This window comes from Taudactylus pleione, unplaced genomic scaffold (genome assembly GCF_031769625.1).
Source record: "Taudactylus pleione unplaced genomic scaffold, aTauple2 ptg000275l, whole genome shotgun sequence".
NCBI classification, from domain to species: Eukaryota; Metazoa; Chordata; class Amphibia; order Anura; family Myobatrachidae; genus Taudactylus; species Taudactylus pleione.
In genome coordinates, this window is record NW_028284677.1 from 3,689,910 (window position 1) to 3,711,538 (window position 21,629).

A 21,629-nucleotide genomic window follows, 5' to 3' on the forward strand; every position below is an offset into this window, starting at 1 on the left:
TGAAAAGATTGCATTCCTGAAACGTTGAATTACCACACCCACTCCCAGTGGGATTTGTGTCTGGATACATGCAAAGGTGGGAGTGCCGCCCTGGGAAACTTTTTGCTAGATATGTAAAGAAAAATGCATATATACACTAGCTGAAGTACCTGGTGTTGTCCTGGTTTAAATATTCAAGTTATTAAGTTTTGTTTTGTGATGTCATCCAGTAGAAGGCTCAGAGAATTCTCCCTGGGTCAAAGTTCTTCCCGGCACACTCCGCCGTGACGTCCGAACGGGACCCCAACCACTCCATTAGGCATCCTAGACCAATTGGCACCCCTCTGTGAAGTGTTTTTTTATCCAAATCATCCAGTGGAAGGCTCCCCGGGTAAAGTTCTGCCCAGCGTACACCAACGGGGGGTGAAACCGGGACCCTAACTCCCCATTAAAACCTGGCCAGGATCCAACTGGACCACGTCGCGTTGGGTTCATCCCAATCGGTGCAGGGGTGTCCAAATGCCTAACTGGACAAACAAACATGCAAACAGACCAATGAATTTTATATAGAAGATTTGTCACTTTGTCGCTGTGTGGTCTAATACTTTTTTTTACTAAATAACTATGTAAGAATTGGCAGCTTTACCTTAAGAGCTCTGGAAGATATTCGCCAATAAACAAACATACTTATTTATTTTTAATTTTATATATATATATATATATATATATATACACACACACACACACAACAGAATAGGTCGCACACATCACTTCAAATAATCCAAATTTCGGGTGCTAGGAAAACATTATTTGTAGCAGCAAGTACAATAAGGACAAAGTCCAGGCACACCATTTAGAAAAAAATAATGCTTTTTAATGAATAGTACCATCAGGGTTAAAACAAGCCATAGTAAAAAGGTATATTTCAATACTCAGCACATGATATCCAAAATGAGTAGCTTCCAAAGGGCTCGGGGAGCCATGCTCAAAACCTGACTGGTCCCGACAGCTGTTTCGTGCCACCTTCGTCAGGAAGTACAAAAGTATTTGGATGCCTGACCATTATACCAACAGGGACTGTAATGACATTGTATTCAAATACATATACTTTAATATGGAGTTGGCCCCCCTTTGCAGCTATAACAGCTTACACTTTTCTTGGAAGGATTTCCACAAGATTTTGGAGTGTTTCTGTGGGAATTTGTGCCCATTCATTCTGTAGAGCATCTATGAGGTCAGGCACTGATGTTGGACGAGAAGGCCTGACTCACAATCTCTGTTCCAGTTCATCCCAAAGGTGCTCGATGGGGTTGAGGTCAGGGCTCTGTGCGGGCCAGTCGTTTCTCCACACCATGTCTTTATAGTCCTTGCTTTGTGCACTAGGGCACAGTCATTTTGAAATAGAAAAATTGCCAAATTGTTGCCACAAAGTTGGAAGCATAGCATTGTCCAAAATATCTTTGGTATGCAGAAGCATTAAGATTGCCCTTCACTGGAGTTAAGGGGCCTAACCCAAACCATGAAAAACATCCCCATACCATTATCCCTTCTCCACCAAACTTCACAGTTGGCACAATGCAGTCAGGCAGGTAACATTTTCCCGGCATCCACCAAACCCAGACTCGCCCATCTGACTGCTAAATAGAGAAGCGTTATTTACACAGAATACATTTCCACTACTCCACAGTCCAGTGTTGGTGTGGTTTACACCCCTCCATCCGACGCTTGGCATTGGACTTGGTGATGTGAGGCTTGCATGCAGCTGCTTGGCCATGGAAATCCATTCTGCACAGTTTTTGCTCAGCCAGACCTGGTTCCTAAAAATATGGGGTAAAAAACGAGTAGGGTTACCCCGTATATTATGAACCAACACTGGGCTGCTGAGCCTGTACTGGTTCTAAAAATTGGGGTTCCCCTATTTTTAAAACCAGCACCGGAATCAAATCCGTCCGGGGTGTAATGCCACAGCCAGGGGACCCCATTACCGGGTCTCCCCAGCCAAAGCATTATCACCCCAAGCCGGGGATCTCAGGGGAAGTGGGGACCCCCCCAATAAAGGGGTTCCCCTCTCCTGAGCACCACAGGCTTAGTCTGAAGCCTGGGGCTCTTGCCCGCATCCCTGGAGCGGTGGATGCGGTGGTCATGGTGGTGTCACAAAATAGAAACTATTGTTTTTACTGTGGAACGACAGGTGCCAGTGTGCCTGCCCTTTGGCACTTGTGGAACTACAAGTGCCAGCAGACAGCCGGCACCCATACCCCCGCTGTTAAAAAAAATTGTTAAAAAACCACAACACACACACCGTAGTAAGTACAAGTTTATTACATACACCTACCATACTCACACATACTTACCTGCTGCCAGATGTTCTGTCCCCTTGACCAGTAGAAATCCAATGGGAGTACCTGTTAAAAAAAAAAAAAAAACTATACTTACCTAAGTCCTTCTGCTGGTATCCGTAGCATCCCAAGGTCTGGTCTTTGCAAAAAAACAAACCGACACCTGGACCATAAATGGACATTAGCGATGTATGTGTATAACCACATACATCGCTACCCGGCTGCTGACTGACTCACCAGCCCACGTGGGAAATGTCAGGAGCTGCTGCCAATCAGCGGCCGCTAACTTTGTTACTGGAGTGGTGAGATGGAAATGGAAACATTAAATATCTGTGGCCTACCCAGGTGAAACTGAGTACATCAGATAGTCAGAAATAAAGAAACACAAGTAAAATATATTTTTCCATAATTTGTTTAATTAAATATACAGTATATATAACGTGATTGCCAGAGCCCCTCAAACACGTTGCAATCCAATGCTAATTATTTTCTGAAAATATGACAATACAAAACTGTCCTATGGCACCCAACACCTATACATTTTCAGAAACAAGATAATCAATAGCATTAAAGAATAGCTTTTAGATCACTAGTAATTTATATTGTAGATGGGCATAAAAAAATATCTTCACAAAAAAAAAAAAAAAAAGGCAGCGTTTTCAGCTTAGTACCTTACATAGACTTATCATACCACATAGAAAGCCATGAAATACAAATCACAGATTGCACATACTGTAGTGGGCCTGATTCATTACGGAATGCTATTGCAATCGCAGCCACTATTACGCACATAGGTCTGCTGCGAAAATATGCTAATGACTGCAATCGCAAAGCCAGTATAGAGATGCCCAAAGCCAGCATAGAGACGCCCACTACCGCTTTCACACATCCGTAATACCTTGCAGTCCTGCGTATACATCGGGAACATCGAGTAACATCGGCCCCTCATGCGCAATTACAGCAGGTCTGACCTTACTCAGAAATTGTTAACCTCGTCGCACGCAGTGATTACTCGAGCTACGTATGCCGTCTCAATGGCTAATTTATGCACGCCCATGCAACGGCGCTCAAACAGACAGGCACGCCTGCGTTTCTCCCACCACTCCCCTGTCACCACCCCCAAACACTGACGTCTCATCCCTCTGTCTGCGATGGCTTAGTATTGCAATCACTCTGCATTCACCTACGCAGATACAAACTCACACACTGTGATGCATACACATGCGTACGCAGTTGCGATCTGTAATGAATCAGGCCCAGTATATGGATGTCCTGATTATATAGGTGTATGAGTTTTGCTTGCTTGAGGTATTTACATAGGGGGACTGTGTGAATTTGGGTCTATAGCTCGACAGTAAAAAGGTTGATACAGTCTAGATAGACACCATATATTAGATATTCAAAAGGTCAACAAAGTCAAAAGGTCACCACAAAAATAGTCGACAATTTTTTTAGGTTTAGGCACTTATCGGAGGGTTAGGGTTAGGCACTTACCCCGACGTTTAGGGTTAGGCACTTACCCCGACGTTTAGGGTTAGGCACTAGGAGGTGGGTTAGGCACTTATCGGAGGGTTAGGGTTAGGCACTTACCCCGACGTTTAGGGTTAGGCACTTACCCCGACGTTTAGGGTTAGGCACTTACCCCGACGTTTAGGGTTAGGCACTTACCCCGACGTTTAGGGTTAGGCACTAGGAGGTGGGTTAGGCACTTATCGGAGGGTTAGGGTTAGGCACTTACCCCGACGTTTAGGGTTAGGCACTTACCCCGACGTTTAGGGTTAGGCACTAGGAGGTGGGTTAGGCACTTATCGGAGGGTTAGGGTTAGGCACTTACCCCGACGATTAGGGTTAGGCACTTACCCCGGCATTTAGTAGGCACTAGGAGGTGGGTTAGGCACTTATCGGAGGGTTAGGGTTAGGCACTTACCCTGATGTTTAGGGTTAGGTACTAGGAGGGTGGGTTAGGGTTAGGCACTTACCCCTACGTTTAGGGTTAGGCACTAGGAGGTGGGTTAGGCACTTTTCGGAGGGTTAGGGTTAGGCACTTACCCTGATGTTTAGGGTTAGGCACTAGGAGGGTGGGTTAGGGTTAGGCACTTCCCCCTACGTTTAGGGTTAGGCACTGCTGAACTCTCACATTTTCTAAACTCTCACCCTATTACATCTGGCCTCTGGTGTCTAACTAGACATTGTCGACTTTTTTACTGTCTATATTTCAATCCAGACCAGTGAAATGGGCAGATAAATCAGACTTTGGCATTAAAGTACAAGACAAATAAATCTGCACAGTAGCTTGAGGAGAAGATGTTGTGCTGTTTAGCAGGTTGGTCACCAGTCTGTCTTATAAGCAGCAGGACTTCAAAATCTTAAGCATACTGTATATTGTTAAAATCGGACCATATTTATTATAAATGTATTGCCTTTGTATGTATAACTTTTAAACAAATGGATTTAATAACAGCATGTAATAAAATATATGCCTTGCATATTACATGTGACTGATACATAACTCAGCAATATTACTATCGTCAAGGACTTCATAATGATAATGAAAATACTGTTGGCTGTGGTATTTCTGATTTTTGAACTGTGCCTCTCTCATGAAGAACTTTTAATAATGTCAAGTTTTGGCAATGAAAAGTACTGAAGGCTTGACCAGTATACTGGCAGTCCAGTAAAATGCTCCTTCTTAATCACAGAAGGTAGGTACTTCATTAGCAGATAGGCACCGCTGCATGTTAAAGTGACACCAGATACAATAAGCCCTGCATTTATAACCTGTGCAAAAAGACAAAATAGATATAATTGTTAATGGTATAAATGTGTCTTGCTAGACTACTACAATTTTAATACATATCATTAAATTTTTGGAATAATTTTTAATCCACAATGTTTAGTTAATTCTAATGTAGCATTTTCCAGTGTCCTTTCACAACTGGACAGCACAGTATAAAATAAAGGGCCTAGCTCTGAAACTTGTTTCACCTAGCTCACTGATTGGCTCATGTTCCAAAGTGCAATGAAATTGTATATCTACAAAAATGCCTTTGCGTGTTTATTGATCCAGATAAAAAAAATTGTGTGATCCAAAGGAAAGAAAATGAAAAAGTGCAGCACAAATTATATTCACTGTTGTTTTTATGGGGAAGCACATGGAGTTGTGGCCAAACTGCACAGTCTGCGATGTAAAAAAAAGAGAATCTTCTGATGGGCAGATTAGGGTGATGCGGCTGATGCCTTGCTGAGTGCGGGCAAGGTGGAAGAATGAAACTTGTTGTGGAAAAGTCCCGCACCAGTATCCAGAAAACTGGATTCGTAATATGTAATATGTTATATTTTCTTATATTACTTTTAGGTTCAAAACCTCATAATAACAATCATCTTCATATATATGGGGAATAATTTTCCTCCAATACAATTATCTTTATTAGTCTTATCAATTTTGTGAGGGTGCTACCTTGATGCTATATAACATGGACAAAGTATTCAAAAGTATAAGTTTTAGAATAGGTTGGTTCTGAGTGCACCATATAGGATGCTTTCTTTCTTCTTGAATACTTGGTCCAAGGTGGAAGAATGAGCCTACAGTACTAATATACCCAAATAAAAAACAACTATTTTTCTTGCTGGCCATATTAATTTAAAACAAGTACCATGGGATGGACTAGGCATTACTTGCTTTAAAGAGGCCATATAGTATTTTTCTGAGGTAAAAAAATTAGAATGTTATTGGTTAGATAACATATTTGCATATTCCAATGATTCTCTGCATGGCTCATAGTTAATATAGAAAATATACATCGCCGGGCTCTCTGCCATGGTGGAGAACCATTAGATCTCTGCCATCAATGGCAAAACCATCGACCATTGCTGGCAAACCTTCTATGGTAGATAGCCAAAATCACAAATATAGTCGTGACAGAGGAAGAGGAAAAAATATGCAATACTAGCAATTTATATGTTTCTCTTTGTATGTGTACCATAACAAACTCATATTGTAACCTAATTAATTAATTTAAGGAGCATACACACTAAATGATTCGCTCTATGAGCAACATTGTCTAGTGTGTCCCCGGCAGGGGTGTGCTCAGTGTCGTTAACGACACTGAGCACAAACACTGAACAATATCATGAACGATATTGTTCAGTGCCGGGCTCCCTCCCTCATTCCCGAACATGCAATAACCTGACAATATCGTCAGGTTGGCCTGCATGGTTCGGGCGATGAACGACAAAGACCACGACCAGCGGGAGCGTGCATCGCTGGTCGTTATCGTTGATCGTTTTTGCGCACAAACTGAACGATATCATTATCGTTCAGTTGTCCAAAATATCGGCAAGTGTGTACGCACCATTAGATGATAAAAAATAGCACTAGAGATATTTACCTTACTTTGCCACTTCCAGCGCAGGATAACTTCATGGTATCGTATTCTAGTAAAAGTTACCTTAAAAATATAACAAATGAAGACATTACTTTGCAATTTATTCCTACAGTTTTAAAAGTTTCCTGGAAACCAGACCGCCCGAACTTACCTGTTCTGAGTAGATATGGGTCCCCGTACGTATCTTCTTGCCTGCTCCGGATCCAAATACAGGGAAAAGCACCATCCTCACAATGTTGGATCTCCCGTGTTTTGGATCCGGAATGCAGACTGTCGGATCCAGCCAGCGGCCACTATCTTGGTAACAGGCTGCTGGTTGGCTGAGAATGCCTTTCTCTCAGCCAATCAATGCGTCCCAATAGACTTCAATTAGTGACGTGCATTGAGGTCAATGGCTGGGGAGTCACACATGTAGAAAAACTCAGTTTTTATATCAAAACCCTGGAGCATGACAGGGTGTAGGGGAGGGAGTATGACAGCGGAGGCTCTGCCTCACCTGCCTCCCTTGACTGCCCATTCCTGACTACAATGGGTCCATCGGGAAGCACTGGCTGAGTGACTGCCATTCTCAGCCACCCAGCGACCTGTTACCATGGTAGCAGTCACTGGTTGGATCAGACAAGTGTAAAGAAAAAAGATAAACAAACAAAAAAACGGCATGGGGTCCCCCACTCTCAAAGCTCAACCAGCACCGGGCTTGCTTGAGCCGGTTCTTGTTGTGAAAATAAGATGGAAAAAAAACATAGCGGTCCCCTGTATATTACACAACCAGCACTGAGCTCCTGAGCCAGTCCTGGTTGTGAAAATACAGGGGAAATATTACGTAGAGGTCCCACGTATTTTACACAGCCAGCACCGTGCTCCTGAGCCGGCCCAGTGAAAATATGGGGGAAGAATTACATAGGGGTCCCTCATATAATGCCACATCCAGGGACACGCTTATATTGGTACTTCCGGCCGTAGCATTCAGCATCCCTCACTAGTCAGCCGAGGCTGGGGATCCCTCGCCCCTGGTGGCGGTGGGTGCAGAGTTCATGGTATAAAAGTTAGAAAAAAACTATTGTTTCTTACAGCAGGACTAAAGGTCCCAGCAAGCTTGCCCCACTTGCCGGAAGAATCTCCCATTGAAAACATTGGCTGAGAGAGCCGATCCCCTGGCACTCTCAGCCAATGAACACTCTCCCTATTGTTCTCAATGGGCGATTCTGAAGGTTAGCAACTATGTCCATGGGCTCCGCAATTTGCGTTTTTTTTTATTTATTTTTTAAGAAGACTCTGGATGCCTACATGGACCAAAGAGGACATGACAAGGGTTAGGTGAGCATAGATTTTTTTCATTATAGCGATCATGGACAAGAGGACAGAATTGCTACAAGGAGTGAAGGTACTGTTGTGTATTGTTGTGAGTGAGTGTGTGAATGTGTAATAAAATAATACAATGTTCGATGTGTGTGCCCTGTCTTTTTTTGACTATTTCTTTTACAGGGGAACTACAGGCACCAGTGGGCCCTTAATGCCCCGCATACTGGTAATTGTGGTTCCCCAAGTACCGGCAAGTGGGGCAGGCTTGCTGGGACCCATAGTCCCCTTTTAAGAGACAATAGTATTTTTTCTATCTTTTATGCCATGAACTTGGCACCTACTACCACCAGGGGTGCCGAGCATAGCCCTGGGCTATCAGCCTTTATTGGGGGGGGGGGGTCCCCGGTCTCAGCTAACTAGTTTGGGATGCTGAATGCTTGGGCCGGGAGTACCAATATAAGCGTGTCCACTGGCTGTGGCATTACATCCCTGCTAGAAAGAGACCGGTGATGGTTGTGTAAAATATGGGAGCTCTACATCATTTTCCCCCTGATATTTTTACAGTCAGGACTGGCTCAGGAGCCCGGTGCTGATTGTGTAAATATGGGGGAGACCTTTGTTATTTTTCCCCTGTATTTTCACAACGAAAATCGTCTCAGGAGCCCGGTGCTGGTTGTGTAATATACGAAGAACCCCTGCGTTTTATTTCTCCCGTATTTCACAACCAGGACTGGCTCAAAAAAAGCTTGGTGTTGGTTGAGCTTTTAGGTGGGGAGGGGGGCACACTGTGCAAACAGGCTGTGAGGTGGTCAAAAATGACTGAAAATTAATGTTATTGAGGTTAATAATACTGTAGGAACAAAAACAGGTCCAAATTATGTGATTTTAGCTGTTTTTCTAAATTTTTTAAAGAAAAACAGAACCAAAACATGTGAGGGCAGTTTTGGCAAAATCAAAACGCAACTACGAATTAGAACCAAAACACGGGGGTCGGCGCATGTCTCTGGTTCTTAACAACTGTAATATTGTGGGGGTCACTGGTTAGAATCAGCCTAATCTCTGTATGGAATTTGTATGTTCTTTCTGTTTATGTGAGCAGGATGTACTGTAGTTCACTTATGCAATGCTGGATGAGGAGAGGAATTTACAAATCTCACCCCAGTACTGAATCTTATTTGTATGAAACATACGTATTATTAAACATTATGCAATGTACAGTACACTGAATGTTACACTACTTTTTTTAACAGGGCCCTCATTATTTTTTGTTTTATGCAAACAATCCATGCAAGGTTTCTCATTATATATCACTCTGGAATATGTGTATGCTTTGTAAATAATACTTCACAAACTATGTAAGTCATAAAAGGGAAATTATCCACTTTGGGAAAATATTTATCCATCTCTTTAACTGTCCACCAACGTAGCATTGTGAGCTTTATTATTTTCAGTTTTTATTATTTCAAAATAAAAATAAATAATACAGGATCAGCAGTGCATGGCTAGGTAGGATGGATGTAACCCGCCATAGGCCGGGGTACTGATGGGGGCGTGACCTCTTTGTGGGAGACTTGACCACGCCCCCTTAGGAAAAAAATACCAGGAAGATGACTGTTGCTGCTGCTCAGAAACAACGAGCAGTCTTTCTGCTCCCACTGCAGCCCAGCACACAGCAGCGTGTGCTGGGCTGCTGACAGATAAGAGGAAGGAAGGGGCAGTGTCTGACCTGGGGCCCTCCAACAAGCCCGGGTATTTATTACCCATTCCCAGAGCCGGATTAAGGGGGCAGCACAGGGGGTAAGTGCCCTTTCTCAGAAGCATCGTGGATGTGCTATGTGGCCATACCCCATTTTCATTAGCGTGTCCGTGGCTTGCACACAAGGACTTGATCCCCATTTCCCAAATGTTTCCCTCTAGGGCTCCCCAGTCTTAAGTGCCCTGGGCTCCCCAAAGCCTTAATCCAGCTCTGCCCACTCTCCCCACCTCTCGGCGCCCCTGGACAGTGAATACATTGCATATTGGACACTGCCTATGACTATAGAAGGTATAAGGCTCATTACTTGTTAAGCACTCATGGAGCCTCATATTATTCTCTTCTATTTTTGAAACTCCACCTGAGTGTTCTAGTGGCTTCTAGTGGAGGTTGTTACAGGGAAGCAACTCACAGGTATTTAAGAGGGGAAAACAGGGTGGGTGTGGATCAAGAGATAGACAGTTAAAAAGGTAGACAATGTGTAGATAGACACCAGATGGCAGACAGTCGATAGGTTGACAGGGATAAAAGGTCGACACACTAAAGATCAACAATTAAGAAGGTCGACAGGTACAAATAGTCATCAGGGTCAAACGGTCGACATAAAAATGGTCGACACATTTTCTTTCTTTTTTTACCCTAATCTTCACCCTAACCCTCCCCTTGATGCCAAACCCTAACCATCGGGGTTGCTGTCTGACTCTAATCCTCCGGTACGTGCCTAACCATAATGAAAAAAATATATATATATCACGTGTCGACCATTTTTGTGTCAACCATTTTCATGTAGACCTTTTGACCCTGTCGACCATTTGTACCCGTCGACCTAACACTTTAGTGTGTCGACCTTTTGTCCCAGTCGACCTATTGACCGTTTAACATCTGGTGTCTGTCTAGACATTGTCTACCTTTTTACTGTCTATCTGTAGTCTGGCACCCAAACAGGGTGCCCGTGGATGAATGATTTCCTCTTTAAAAAAATTACAATTACATTGTCCAGCAGATTAATGAGTGTTTGGTATTATTACAACATAGAATAGGAATAATAATTAATTCTCTTACCATTGAATAAAGTGGAATGAAAGTAGATGGCATGAGTATGTTAAGAAAGTTGTCGATGTATTTTCGAAATAGAAACCATTTAGAGTTGACATGAGACCGCATCTGTCATAAAAGGAACCAACAGTTTAGTGGAAACATATTTTATTTTAATGTGTTAATGTAAAATATTAAAAAAGAAATGAAACTTCTGTCTATTCTTGCTGTATTTTATTTAGTTGATCACCTTATCCGTGCTACTTTCCAGTTTTTAGCCACATCCACTCATTTCCTGATGCAACCGTCTGTCTCTCACTGTGGGAATTGGAGTCTGATTTAGAAGCTTTGTCACTGTATCTTTATATAGTGATTTGCGACAATCTGAAGTTGGCAGCTATAGCTTTCAGACATGTTATTGCTCTTCTTCTAGCCTTAGAGAAAAAGGGGGATGGGAAACCTGCACAGCAGATGCCGAGGTGAGCCACCGCCGTATACCTGCTGAGCCCGGAGAAATGCGCGATCTCGCGAGAGCCCAGCTACCCGGAAGTATCTCAGGACACCGGTGAGGATGCAGGGTTAGCGGCGGCCAGTCGGCGCACGCGCGGAACCTAGTCACTGTATTTTTTCCGAAAAATAAAGTGATAAGGCTGCGGAGGGGATTCGCAGGAACAGACCTTTATCTCAAGCTCTGTCCCTAGAAGGAATTTTTAATTTTGATATTGCCTGAATTTGCAATGCAAATTCACTCGGTAATATCACAGTACAACTGCATTTTAAAAGTGGATTGTAGTAAATAGAGCCCTAAGTCATTGGGGAAAAAAAGAGTATCAGTGAACACATACAGCCATGGCCAAAAGTTTTGAGAATGACACAAGTATTGGTTTTCAGAAAGTTTGCTGCTTCAGTATTTTTAGTCCTTTTTGTCAGATGTTACTATGGTATACTGAAGTAAAATTACAAGCATTTCATAAGTGTCAAAGGCTTTTATTGACAATTACATTAAGCTTATGCAAAGAGTCAATATTTGCAGTGTTGACCCTTCCTTTTTCAAAACCTCAATTCGCCCTGGCATGCTGTCAATCAACTTCAGGGTCACATACTGACTGATGGCCACCCATTCTTGCCTAATCAATGCTTGGAGGTTGTCAGAATTTGTGGGGTTTAGTTTGTCCACCCGTCTCTTGAGGATTGACCACAAGTTTTCAATGGGATTAAGGTCTGGGGAGTTTCCTGGCCATGGACCTAAAATTTCGATGTTTTGTTACCAGAGCCACTTCGTTATCACTTTTGCCTTATGGCAAGGTGCTCCTTCATGCTGGAAAAGGCATTGTTCATCACCAAACTGTTCTTGGATGGTTGGGAGACGTTGCTCTTGGATGATGTTTTGGTACCATTCTTTATTCATGGTGTTCTTCAGCAAAATTGGAAGAGAGCCCACTCCCTTGGCTGAGAAGCAGCCCCACACATGAATGGTCTCAGGATGCTTTATTGTTGGCATGACACAGGACTGATGGTAGCGCTCACCTTTCCTTCTCCAGACAAGCGTTTTTCCAGATGCCACAAACAATCTGAAAGGGGATCATCAGAGAAAATAACTTTACCCCAGTACTCAGCAGTCCAATCCCTGTACCTTTTGCAGATTATCAGTCTGTTCCTAATGTTTTTCCTGGAGAGAAGAGGCTTCGCCTCACTTTGTGTGAAGATGCACTCACACTTGCCTGCTGCCATTCCTGAGCAAGCTCTGCACTGGTGGTGCCCCAATCCCACAGCTGAATTAACTTTAGGAGACGGTCCTGGCGCTTGCTGGATGTTCTTGGGCGCCCTGAAGCCTTCTTCACAACTATTGAACCTCTCTCCTTGAAGTTCTTGATGATCCGATAAATGGTTGATTTAGGTACAATCTTACTAGTACCAATATCCATGCCTGTGCAGCCCTTTTTGTGCAAAGCAATGATGACTGCACATGATTCCTTGCAGGTAACCATGGTTAATAGAGGAAGAACAATGATTTCAAGCTCCACCCTCCTTTTAAAGCTTCCAGTCTGTTAATCTAACTCAAGTGATCTCCAGTATTGTCTTCGTCAACACTCTCACCTGTGTTAACGAGAGAATCACTGACATGATGCGTATGCTGATGCTACGTGTTAATTATTCACACCATTAAGTTGGTGTAAAAACGACCAGCCACGCCTGTGCTAATGCAAGCACACCCCGTTTACACAGACCTGCCCCAGTCACCACCCACAGACGCTCCGTTCTGTCACTCAAACTAGCGCTCTGGCAAGATGCAGAGAGTGATAGTCTCCCGATTGCAATGACTGGTTCACGCACATGCACAGCGACTTATACGCATGTGCATTTTGCAACAATCGTCCAGCTTCGAGCGATCGCAGCCTAGCGAACGGGTCTGAATCGGGCCCTAAGTTCATTGTCGTGGCAAAGAGGGACTTTGCAAGTAATTGCAATTCATCTGATCACTCTTCATAACATTCTGGAGTATATGCAAATTGCCATCATAAAAACTGAAGCAGCAGACTTTGTGAAAACCAATAGTTGTCATTCTCAATACTTTTGGCCATGGCTGTACAGTAACATTCTATGGAGTTGCTGAGAAACTACACATCCCATCTTGCCTTGCCAGTTTTACCATTAGGACATGCTAAAACTGTGGCAGGGCATGCTGGAAAGCTGGAGAGCCCCATGTTGAATAACCCTACTTTATGGGAAAAGGGTTTATTATAGGTGAAACACAAAGCATTGTTCTATATAGTCACATAAATATAGGTTAAGTAATCACAGGAATAATGCCCTGTGTTGGCCAGTTTAGGTGGCACCAGTCCTGGCAAGCATAATGTAAACTTGATATTGGCTTCTTCAATAACCTCACAAATTTTGGCCCACTGATTTGTCAATACAGAGCTAGGCTGGCAGTGCTAGAGCTGTTTGATTTTTTTTGGGGGGGGTGGGGGGGTTCAAGTAGATTTTTTTTCCTGGTGCAAATAATGGACTAATGATCTTTATCACCAACCTGTCTCTTGTATGAAGGATGTAGCAGAAACGTCTCCCTACAAGCGTGGGGGACCCCCTCCCTCTACTCTGGCTACTTCTTTCGTCAGCCATTCCACATCTCTAAGCACAGAGAAATGCAACAGACAAATACTTCTGCATATGCACTTTTACTGCAAATGTGATCTTCCGAAAATGAGTTGGACATACTGTATATGTAGAAATGCTACCCTAGTCCTTAGGTGAGGGGACATGGTCATTATTTTCATAAACAGCAGCTTAAATACATGGAATGGTCTCTATCAATTCCATGTAAAAAAATAATATGGGATTATGGTTTTAAGCCTTACTTTTAATGTGTGGTTTGGCCTTTAGTAAATCTCTTTGTTTACAAACTGCACAACAAAGTCATTGGGGTATATTTACTAAAGTGAGAGTTTTTAGAAGTGGAGATGTTGCCCATAGCAACCAATCAGATTTTACTTACCATTTAACTAGCACCTTCTAGAAGATAATAGCTAGACTCTGGTTACTATGGGCAACATCTCCACTTCTAAAAACTCTCACTTTAGTAGATATACCCCAAAAGCTATGTTACAAAACTGCACTTTATTCAATTTATAACATTTTCTGTTTAGAATTTGATTTGTTTCTCTGAGCAACAACACATTATCACTGATATCATAAAATACACAGAGGGAGGTGTATCAAGCTTTGGTGAGAGATAAAGTTAAAACGTTGCTGAAGGCAGCCAATCAGCTTCTAACTATTTTTTTAATCTACTGTAGCACAGTCAATAAAGGACAGTTAGAAGCTGATTGGTTGCTTTGGGTAACTTCTCCACAATCCAAGGCTTGATACATCTCCCCTAAATTGTGTAGTTTAATCTAGTTGCACAGATTATAAAAGTAAAGCATGAGAATATTAATGGAAAATAGGTGGCAATTTACCTCTTTGTAATTGTACATAGCCAGATCTGAAATTGCATGTGCATCAGGTACCCTAAGTCTGGAAAACTCAGGGATGCAGATTGCTGGAAGAGTAAGTTTTATGTTATTATTTTTATAATGGTGAAGTAATACAAATGTTGGACATTTGAGCAGATGGTTCCAAACAGTATGTATTATAATACTACTTACTGAAATCATTCTTGTATTGTTCCATTATTTCAGAAAATACAAGACAATCTTCAAAACCCTGGAATAAAAGGCTACAAATGAATAATATTAAATATAAATTTGCATTATGCCCTGTGTATGGAACTTTCTAATCTTGCTGTAGGAAAGAAAAAATCCAGTTTAAAATAAGTTAAATCTAACCAGTGGCGTAACTAGGGTATTTGTAGCCCAGGGCAAGTTAAAAAACGCAAAGTATGTACACGCAACGAAAAAATGGACATGGCCACATGCCACAAGGGACGTGGCCACTGAAAAATGGGGTGGTGTGAACATGACAGTTTCTCGTCACTCTGGGAATATTCCCATATCCACCTTAATGCCCCCAGTAGTAGTGTTCCTCTTGTAATGCCCACTGTAGTAGTGCCCCTTATGCAATGTTCCCCAGTAGTGCCCCCTCCCTATCCAGTGCCCCCAGTAGTAGCCCCCCTATGCAGTGCTCCCAGTAGTGGTCCCCTCTATGGCGTGCTCACAGTAGTGGTCCCCTCTATGACGTGCCCCCAGTAGTGGTCCACCCTATGCAGTGCTCCCAGTAGTGCCCCCAGTAGTGGCCTCTCCCCTATGCAGTGCCCCAGTAGTGGTCCCCCCTAGGCAGTGCCCCTTATACAGTGCTCCCAGTAATGGTCCCCCCTATGCAGTGCTCCCAGTAGTGCCCTTTATACAGTGCTCCCAGTAGTGGTCCCCCCTATGCAGTGCCCATTATACAGTAGTGGTTCCCCCTATGCATTACCCCCTGTAGTGCCCCTTATACAGTGCCCTCAGTAGTGGTCCCCCCTATGCAGTGCCCCTGGTAGTGGTCCCCCCTATGCGGTGCCCCTTACATATATAGCACAAAGACACAAAAAAAAACACAATACTTGCTCCTCGCTCCTGCCGCTGTCTGCTCCTCTGTCCTCCCGCTCAGCACTATGGGAGAGATGTCATGGCGTCTCTCCCATCACTCACTGTGGTAGCCAGAAGGCGGAGCTCATGAGTGGGTGCAGCAGCCAATGAGAGTCTGTTTTAGCAGACAGACAGACAGACACACTGCCGTCGGGCAGTACAATCGTTTTACTGTGTACTACACTGACTGAACCCACTGTCCTGGACCACGCTACCGCATGCCCAAAACACACCCACGCACACACACCGCCGGCTGCCTGTGTGCCGGCGCCCAGGCAAGTGCCCCAGCCGACCCCTCTAGTTAGGCCACTGAATCTAACTTGTCTAATAAGTAATTTTGACAACATATTGTATACACATCTGCAGTATTACACAGAGAGTATTCCAGTGACCAATAAATATAATATGGAGAACTGTCTATATATAAATATTAGAGACATTTCTGGTGATTGATATACAATATAGAAACATTCTAATGAGCTCTATAGTCTATAAACAGCATTGTAGTCACCAAATCTCTGATGGCCATACATTACAGATCCCAAATATCTGGTGGTTATAGAATGTAGTGAACAAATCACTGAGAGTGCCTTCAGCTCATTCTCTTCTGGGAGCATTAGCCTTTTAAGAAGACAATGTAAATGGAAGAACTCAGAATAGACATGGTGGATTTAGAAGAGAATAAGAGGTGACAAACAAGGAGGTGCTATTGGATGGGGACATGAAATAATAATATAAATATAAAGCACAAGATCAAGTAGATGCACCCCCTGTGTCTGTATTTCCCAAGCCCATTTCTAATGGCCTATTTACAGTTATGGTACTAAGGATAATCATGCATGAGCACAGGTGGCTTAATTAAATTACCTCAGTCAGTTTGATTTACCCACTTGTGTTGAAGCAGGGATATCCCTAATATGTGGATTGTGAGTGGGAGATGAAGATCAGGTTTGGAAAACACTGCCCTGTCTCTGTCTATAGCTATAATATATATTCAATATACCTGTACAACTGCTCACTAATGCAAATATCTAAACACGGCTGACACTGGGAGTCTGGATATGTGTGTGTGTTTGTGAGTGGCTGCTGCAGAACCAGGGCTGAACACTGATTGGCACTCACTGTATGAGAGAGCCAATCAGAGCTAGCAGAGAGGGGAGGGACTGAGGATCATGTCTGAGGCAGTGAGAGACAGCCTCCATGAGCCATGGAGACCCAGCAGCCATGGGAGGCATAGCTTTTAGTATTTAAAGAAAAGAAGCCACCATCGGAACACCATTGAAATATTACCATTCGATGGCAGCAAACATCAGAATGCTGCCATCAAATGGTGAAAACATTAACATTGATGGTCGGCAAATGTTGACCATCGATGTCCATCCCTAGTTCCATGTTTGTAGGAGGGCACATATTCATTTTTTTGCAAGGTGGTGTTGAGCACCCTAGCACTGGCCCTGTCTAAATGTAAAGCATATCTATCCTTGAAGTAGATAGGCTATAGCAGCAGAAGATCACACTAGGTTCAAACTCCTGTCAGCTAAGAATCTGCGGGTACTGGAAAAATCTCTGACATGCAGAGGGTAGTGTCACTATTTGGCATCAACAGCATTATTATTATTATCGTTTATTTATATGGCGCCACAAGTGTTCCGCAGCGCCTTACAAAGTACATAAATAGATTTACAGTGACTTACAGTACAATACAATACATTACAGGGCATGGATAATATACATTGCTACATTCGCGACCATAACACCCAGATAAGCAACAATGCAAAGCAAGCAAGGGTTAGGTGCCCTGGTAGAGAGTAAGAAGTAGATGAAGGTAGAGTAAGGAGAAGTAGAAGAGGGTGGAGGGCCCTGCTCATCGGATCTTACATTCTAGGGGGGAGGGACAGACAGACAGGGGTGAAACAGATGGGGTAGGCAGGGAGAGAGGAGTATGTAGCAGCAAGTTAAGATGAGAGCTGAAAGGCTTTGATGAAATAGTGGGTCTTGAGAGCCCGTTTGAAGGTTTGAAGAGAGGTGGACAGTCTGATGGGAAGCGGGAGAGAGTTCCAAAGGTGGGGAGCAGCGCGGATAAAATCTTGGAGGCGGGAGTGGGAGGAAGTAATCAATTGGCATGAGAGGCGGCGTGCATTTGTTGAACGAAGGGAGTGGAGATCAGAGATGTAAATGGGAGAGGAATGGCTGAGGGCTTTGTAAGTGAGTGTGAGAACCTTAAATTGGGTTCTAAAAGGGAAGGGGAGCCAGTGGAGAGCTTGTAGGAGAGGGGAGGCAGATGCAGAGCGTTTTGAGAGGAAGATGAGCCGAGCAGCAGCATTGAGGACAGACTGGAGGGGAGAGAAGGGATTTGGGGAGGCCAGATAGGAGGAGGTTACAGTAGTTCAATCTGGAGATGACCAATGAGTGAATGAGGGTTTTAGTGGCATCCTGGGTGAGAAAGGGTCTAATCTTGAAAATATTTTTAAGATGAAAATGACAGGACTGTGAGAGATTCTGGATATGTGGTTTGAGGGAGAGGGAGGAGTACAGGATAACTCCAAGACAGCGCACTTTGGGGCTAGAGGAGATAGTTGTGCCATCAATTGATAAGGAAATTGTGGGAAGTGTGGTTATGCAGGGGGGAGGGAAGATGATTAGCTCAGTCTTAGACATATTAAGTTTAAGAAATCGCTGGGACATCCAGGAAGAGTAGGCCGAGAGACAGTTGGAGACATGAGTGAGGAGAGAGGGAGAGAGGTCAGGGGAGGAAAGGTAGATCTGAGTATCATCAGCATAGAGATGATATTGGAGGTCAAAAGAGCTGATGAGTTCACCTAATGAGGATGTATAGAGTGAGAAAAGGAGAGGTCCAAGAACAGAACCTTGGGGAACACCTACTGCAAGAGGCTGTGGGGGAGGAGAGGAGCCATGAGAGTAGACAGAGAAGGATCGGTCAGAGAGGTAGGAGGATAGCCAAGAGAGGGCAGTGTCACATAGACCAAGGGAGTGAAGGATTTGCAGAAGGAGAGGGTGGTCCACAGTGTCGAAAGCAGCAGAAAGGTCAAGGAGAATGAGCAGAGAGTAGTGGCCCTTGGATTTAGCAGCAAGGAGGTCATTGCTGACTTTAGTGAGGGCAGTTTCAGTGGAGTTGAGAGAAAGGAAGCCAGACTGAAAAGGGTCAAGGAGGGAGTGAGAGGAAAAAAAGGTGGTAAGGCGCTTGTAAACAACACGCTCAAGAAGCTTGGAGGCAAAAAGGAGGAGAGAGATGGGTCGGTAGTTGGAGAGAGTGTTAGGATCAAGGGTAGGTTTTTTTAGTATGGGGGAGGCAAGGGCATGTTTGAATGCAGACGGGACAGTGCCTGATGATAGGGAGAGATTAAGGAGGTGGGCAAGATGGGAGCAGGCAGAAGGAGAGGTAGCGGAGGAGACATGAAGGGATAGGGTCAAGGGGGAGGTGGAAGGGGGGGGGAAGACTGGATGAGGGACATGACTTCCTCTCCAGATACAGGGGAGAAGAAAGTTAGAGTTGGTAAAATGGAAGGGGTGATCTGGGAAGAGAGGAGGTGGATAGCAGGGGGACTGGTGGGATATGATGTCCTGACGTATGGAATTAATTTTAGATGTAAAGTAGGTAGCAAAGTCAAGGGCTGAGAGCGAGGAGGGGAGGTGAGGGGGTGGGCGGAGGAGGGAGTTGAAGGTGGTGAAGAGACATTGGGGATTTGAGGACTGAGAGTAAATGAGGTGCTTGAAATATGACTGTTTAGAGAGGGAAAGGGCAGCACTGTATGATGAGAGCATAAATTTGAAATGGAGAAAATCAGCCCTAGAGCGTGATCTTCTCCACTGTCGCTCGGCAGTTTGAACACTTTTGCAGGTATCTGGTGCATTTGGAATGCCAAGGTTGAGGTGTAAATCTGCGAGGGTGAATAGTGATCACCGGAGCAACAGAGTCCAGAGCAGAAGTAAGGGAGGTATTGTACAGAGAAATGGCTTGTTCAGGGCAGGAGAGAGACAGGATAGGGGAGAGAAGTGCGTCTAGCTGGGAAGAAAAATAAATGGTATCAATAGCGTCAATGTTACGCTTAGTGATGGTGGCCTTAGGAGGTAGAGGAAGGGAAGGAGAGAGGGCTAGGTTAAAAGAGAGAAGGTGATGGTCAGAGAGGGGGAATGGGGAATTGGAGTAATCAGAAATATCACAACGGTGAGTGAAGACCAGGGCAAGCGAATGCCCACTCACATGGGAGGGTGAGGAGGTCCATTGGGAGAGACCAAATGAAGACGTGACAGTAAGGAGTTTGGAGGCAGACGCTTCTGTGGGGCTATCATCAGGAATATTGAAGTCACCTAGGATAAGAGAGGGAAGGTCAGAGGAAAGTGAGGAAGTGAAGCTGTCAATGAATTTGGAAGGAGGGCCAGGGGGACGGTAAATAACAGCTACTCTAAGGTGAACTGGTTGGAAGAGGCCTATAGCATGAACCTCAAATGTAGAGAAAGTAAGAGATGGTTCAGAGGGTAGTAGTTGGAGGTGCCAGGGGATAGAAGGACCCCTACCCCACCACAATGGTGACCCCCAGGCCGAGGGGTATGAGAGAAGATGAGGCCCCCAGAGGAGAGAGCAGCAGGGGAGGTGGTGTCAGAGGGTGAAATCCAGGTTTCAGTAATGGCTAGGAGATGCAAGTTTTTTGAGATGAAAAGGTCATGGGTGGGTACGAGATTGTTACATACTGATCTGGCATTCCAGAGGGAACAGGATAGAGGGACAATGTTTGTGGGAGAGATATGAATTAGATTATTTGGGTTGCTGTAGCGAGAAGGTGAGTTTAATATGGGTGGCCGAGATGAATGTAGTGGAGAGATTATGCGGGGACCAGTGCTGGGAAGGGAACCTGTAGGTGGTTGGCAGGAAGGGAGTTTAATATGATGGGGGTGGTATGGGGTGACATGGAGAGGAGGTTTGGAGGAAGGATTATCAGTGGGGTAGTAGGACATAGGAGGGGTAGAAGAGAATGAAAGTGTAGTAGTGGGAGAGGAGAGTGAGGATGGCAGACAGAGGAGGGGAGATAAAGGAAGGAGGAGGTGGAGGAAACAAGGGGGAAATTATATAGGTGGAAGAAGGGGGTAGAGCAGAGGATTAGGTAGACAATGAGTGGAGGGGGTGGTACACATGATAATGGTGTGGAAGAGTTGAGTAGGGGGTAAGCTTGTGAGCAGGGCCTTCCTACCTATATATCTGTCTGTTATTATCCAGTTTTGTTCTATTAATGCTTATAATTGTAAAGCGCAACGGAATATGCTGCGCTATATAAGAAGCTGTTAATAAATAAATAGGGGGAGGAAAACTAGATGTAGGAATAAAGTATCAGTGCAGAGGAGCAAGTAATAGTACAATGGAGGAAAATGCCTGCAAAATTTCCAAACTATTATTGAGAGGAAAAGTGGAGAAATGGAATTGTAAAGTAAACTGAATTAGAAGACAGATGACAGGCTAGGAAAAGAAAAGAGGTGGGAAGACATTTCTTAAGGTGCATACACACACAACGATTTTTTGAACGATTATCGTTAAACGATATCGTTTAACGATAATCGTTTGTTAAAATCGTTCACTTTCTGAGTCAAACGATGAACGATTTTCGTTCATGCGCGTTCACGTTTGTAGTTTGTAGTTCAGTCAGACTTGTTAACTGAACGATTTTCAGTAAGTTAAGTTTGTAGTTCTAAAAAATCGTTCATTACATTTAGTAAATGAACAACTTTAGTAAACGATTTTAGTTCATTTTTTCAAGGG

The 21,629-nt window shown here is 43.9% G+C and overlaps 1 protein-coding gene across 1 annotated transcript in view; it reads right to left on the reverse strand.

Annotated features, from left to right (window-relative positions):
* Window positions 1-2,778: 2,778 nt before the first annotated feature.
* KMO (kynurenine 3-monooxygenase) overlaps window positions 2,779-21,629 on the reverse strand; it is a 142,402-nt gene continuing 123,551 nt past the window's right edge. Inside the window, exons 11-15 of the mRNA XM_088481624.1 lie at window positions 14,942-14,999; window positions 14,753-14,835; window positions 10,821-10,922; window positions 6,707-6,766; window positions 2,779-5,096 (exon numbers count right to left, since the gene is read on the reverse strand). Coding sequence (XP_088337750.1) covers window positions 4,917-5,096; window positions 6,707-6,766; window positions 10,821-10,922; window positions 14,753-14,835; window positions 14,942-14,999 — 483 coding nt within the window. The 3' untranslated portion in view covers window positions 2,779-4,916. The remainder of the gene's footprint in view (window positions 5,097-6,706; window positions 6,767-10,820; window positions 10,923-14,752; window positions 14,836-14,941; window positions 15,000-21,629) is intronic.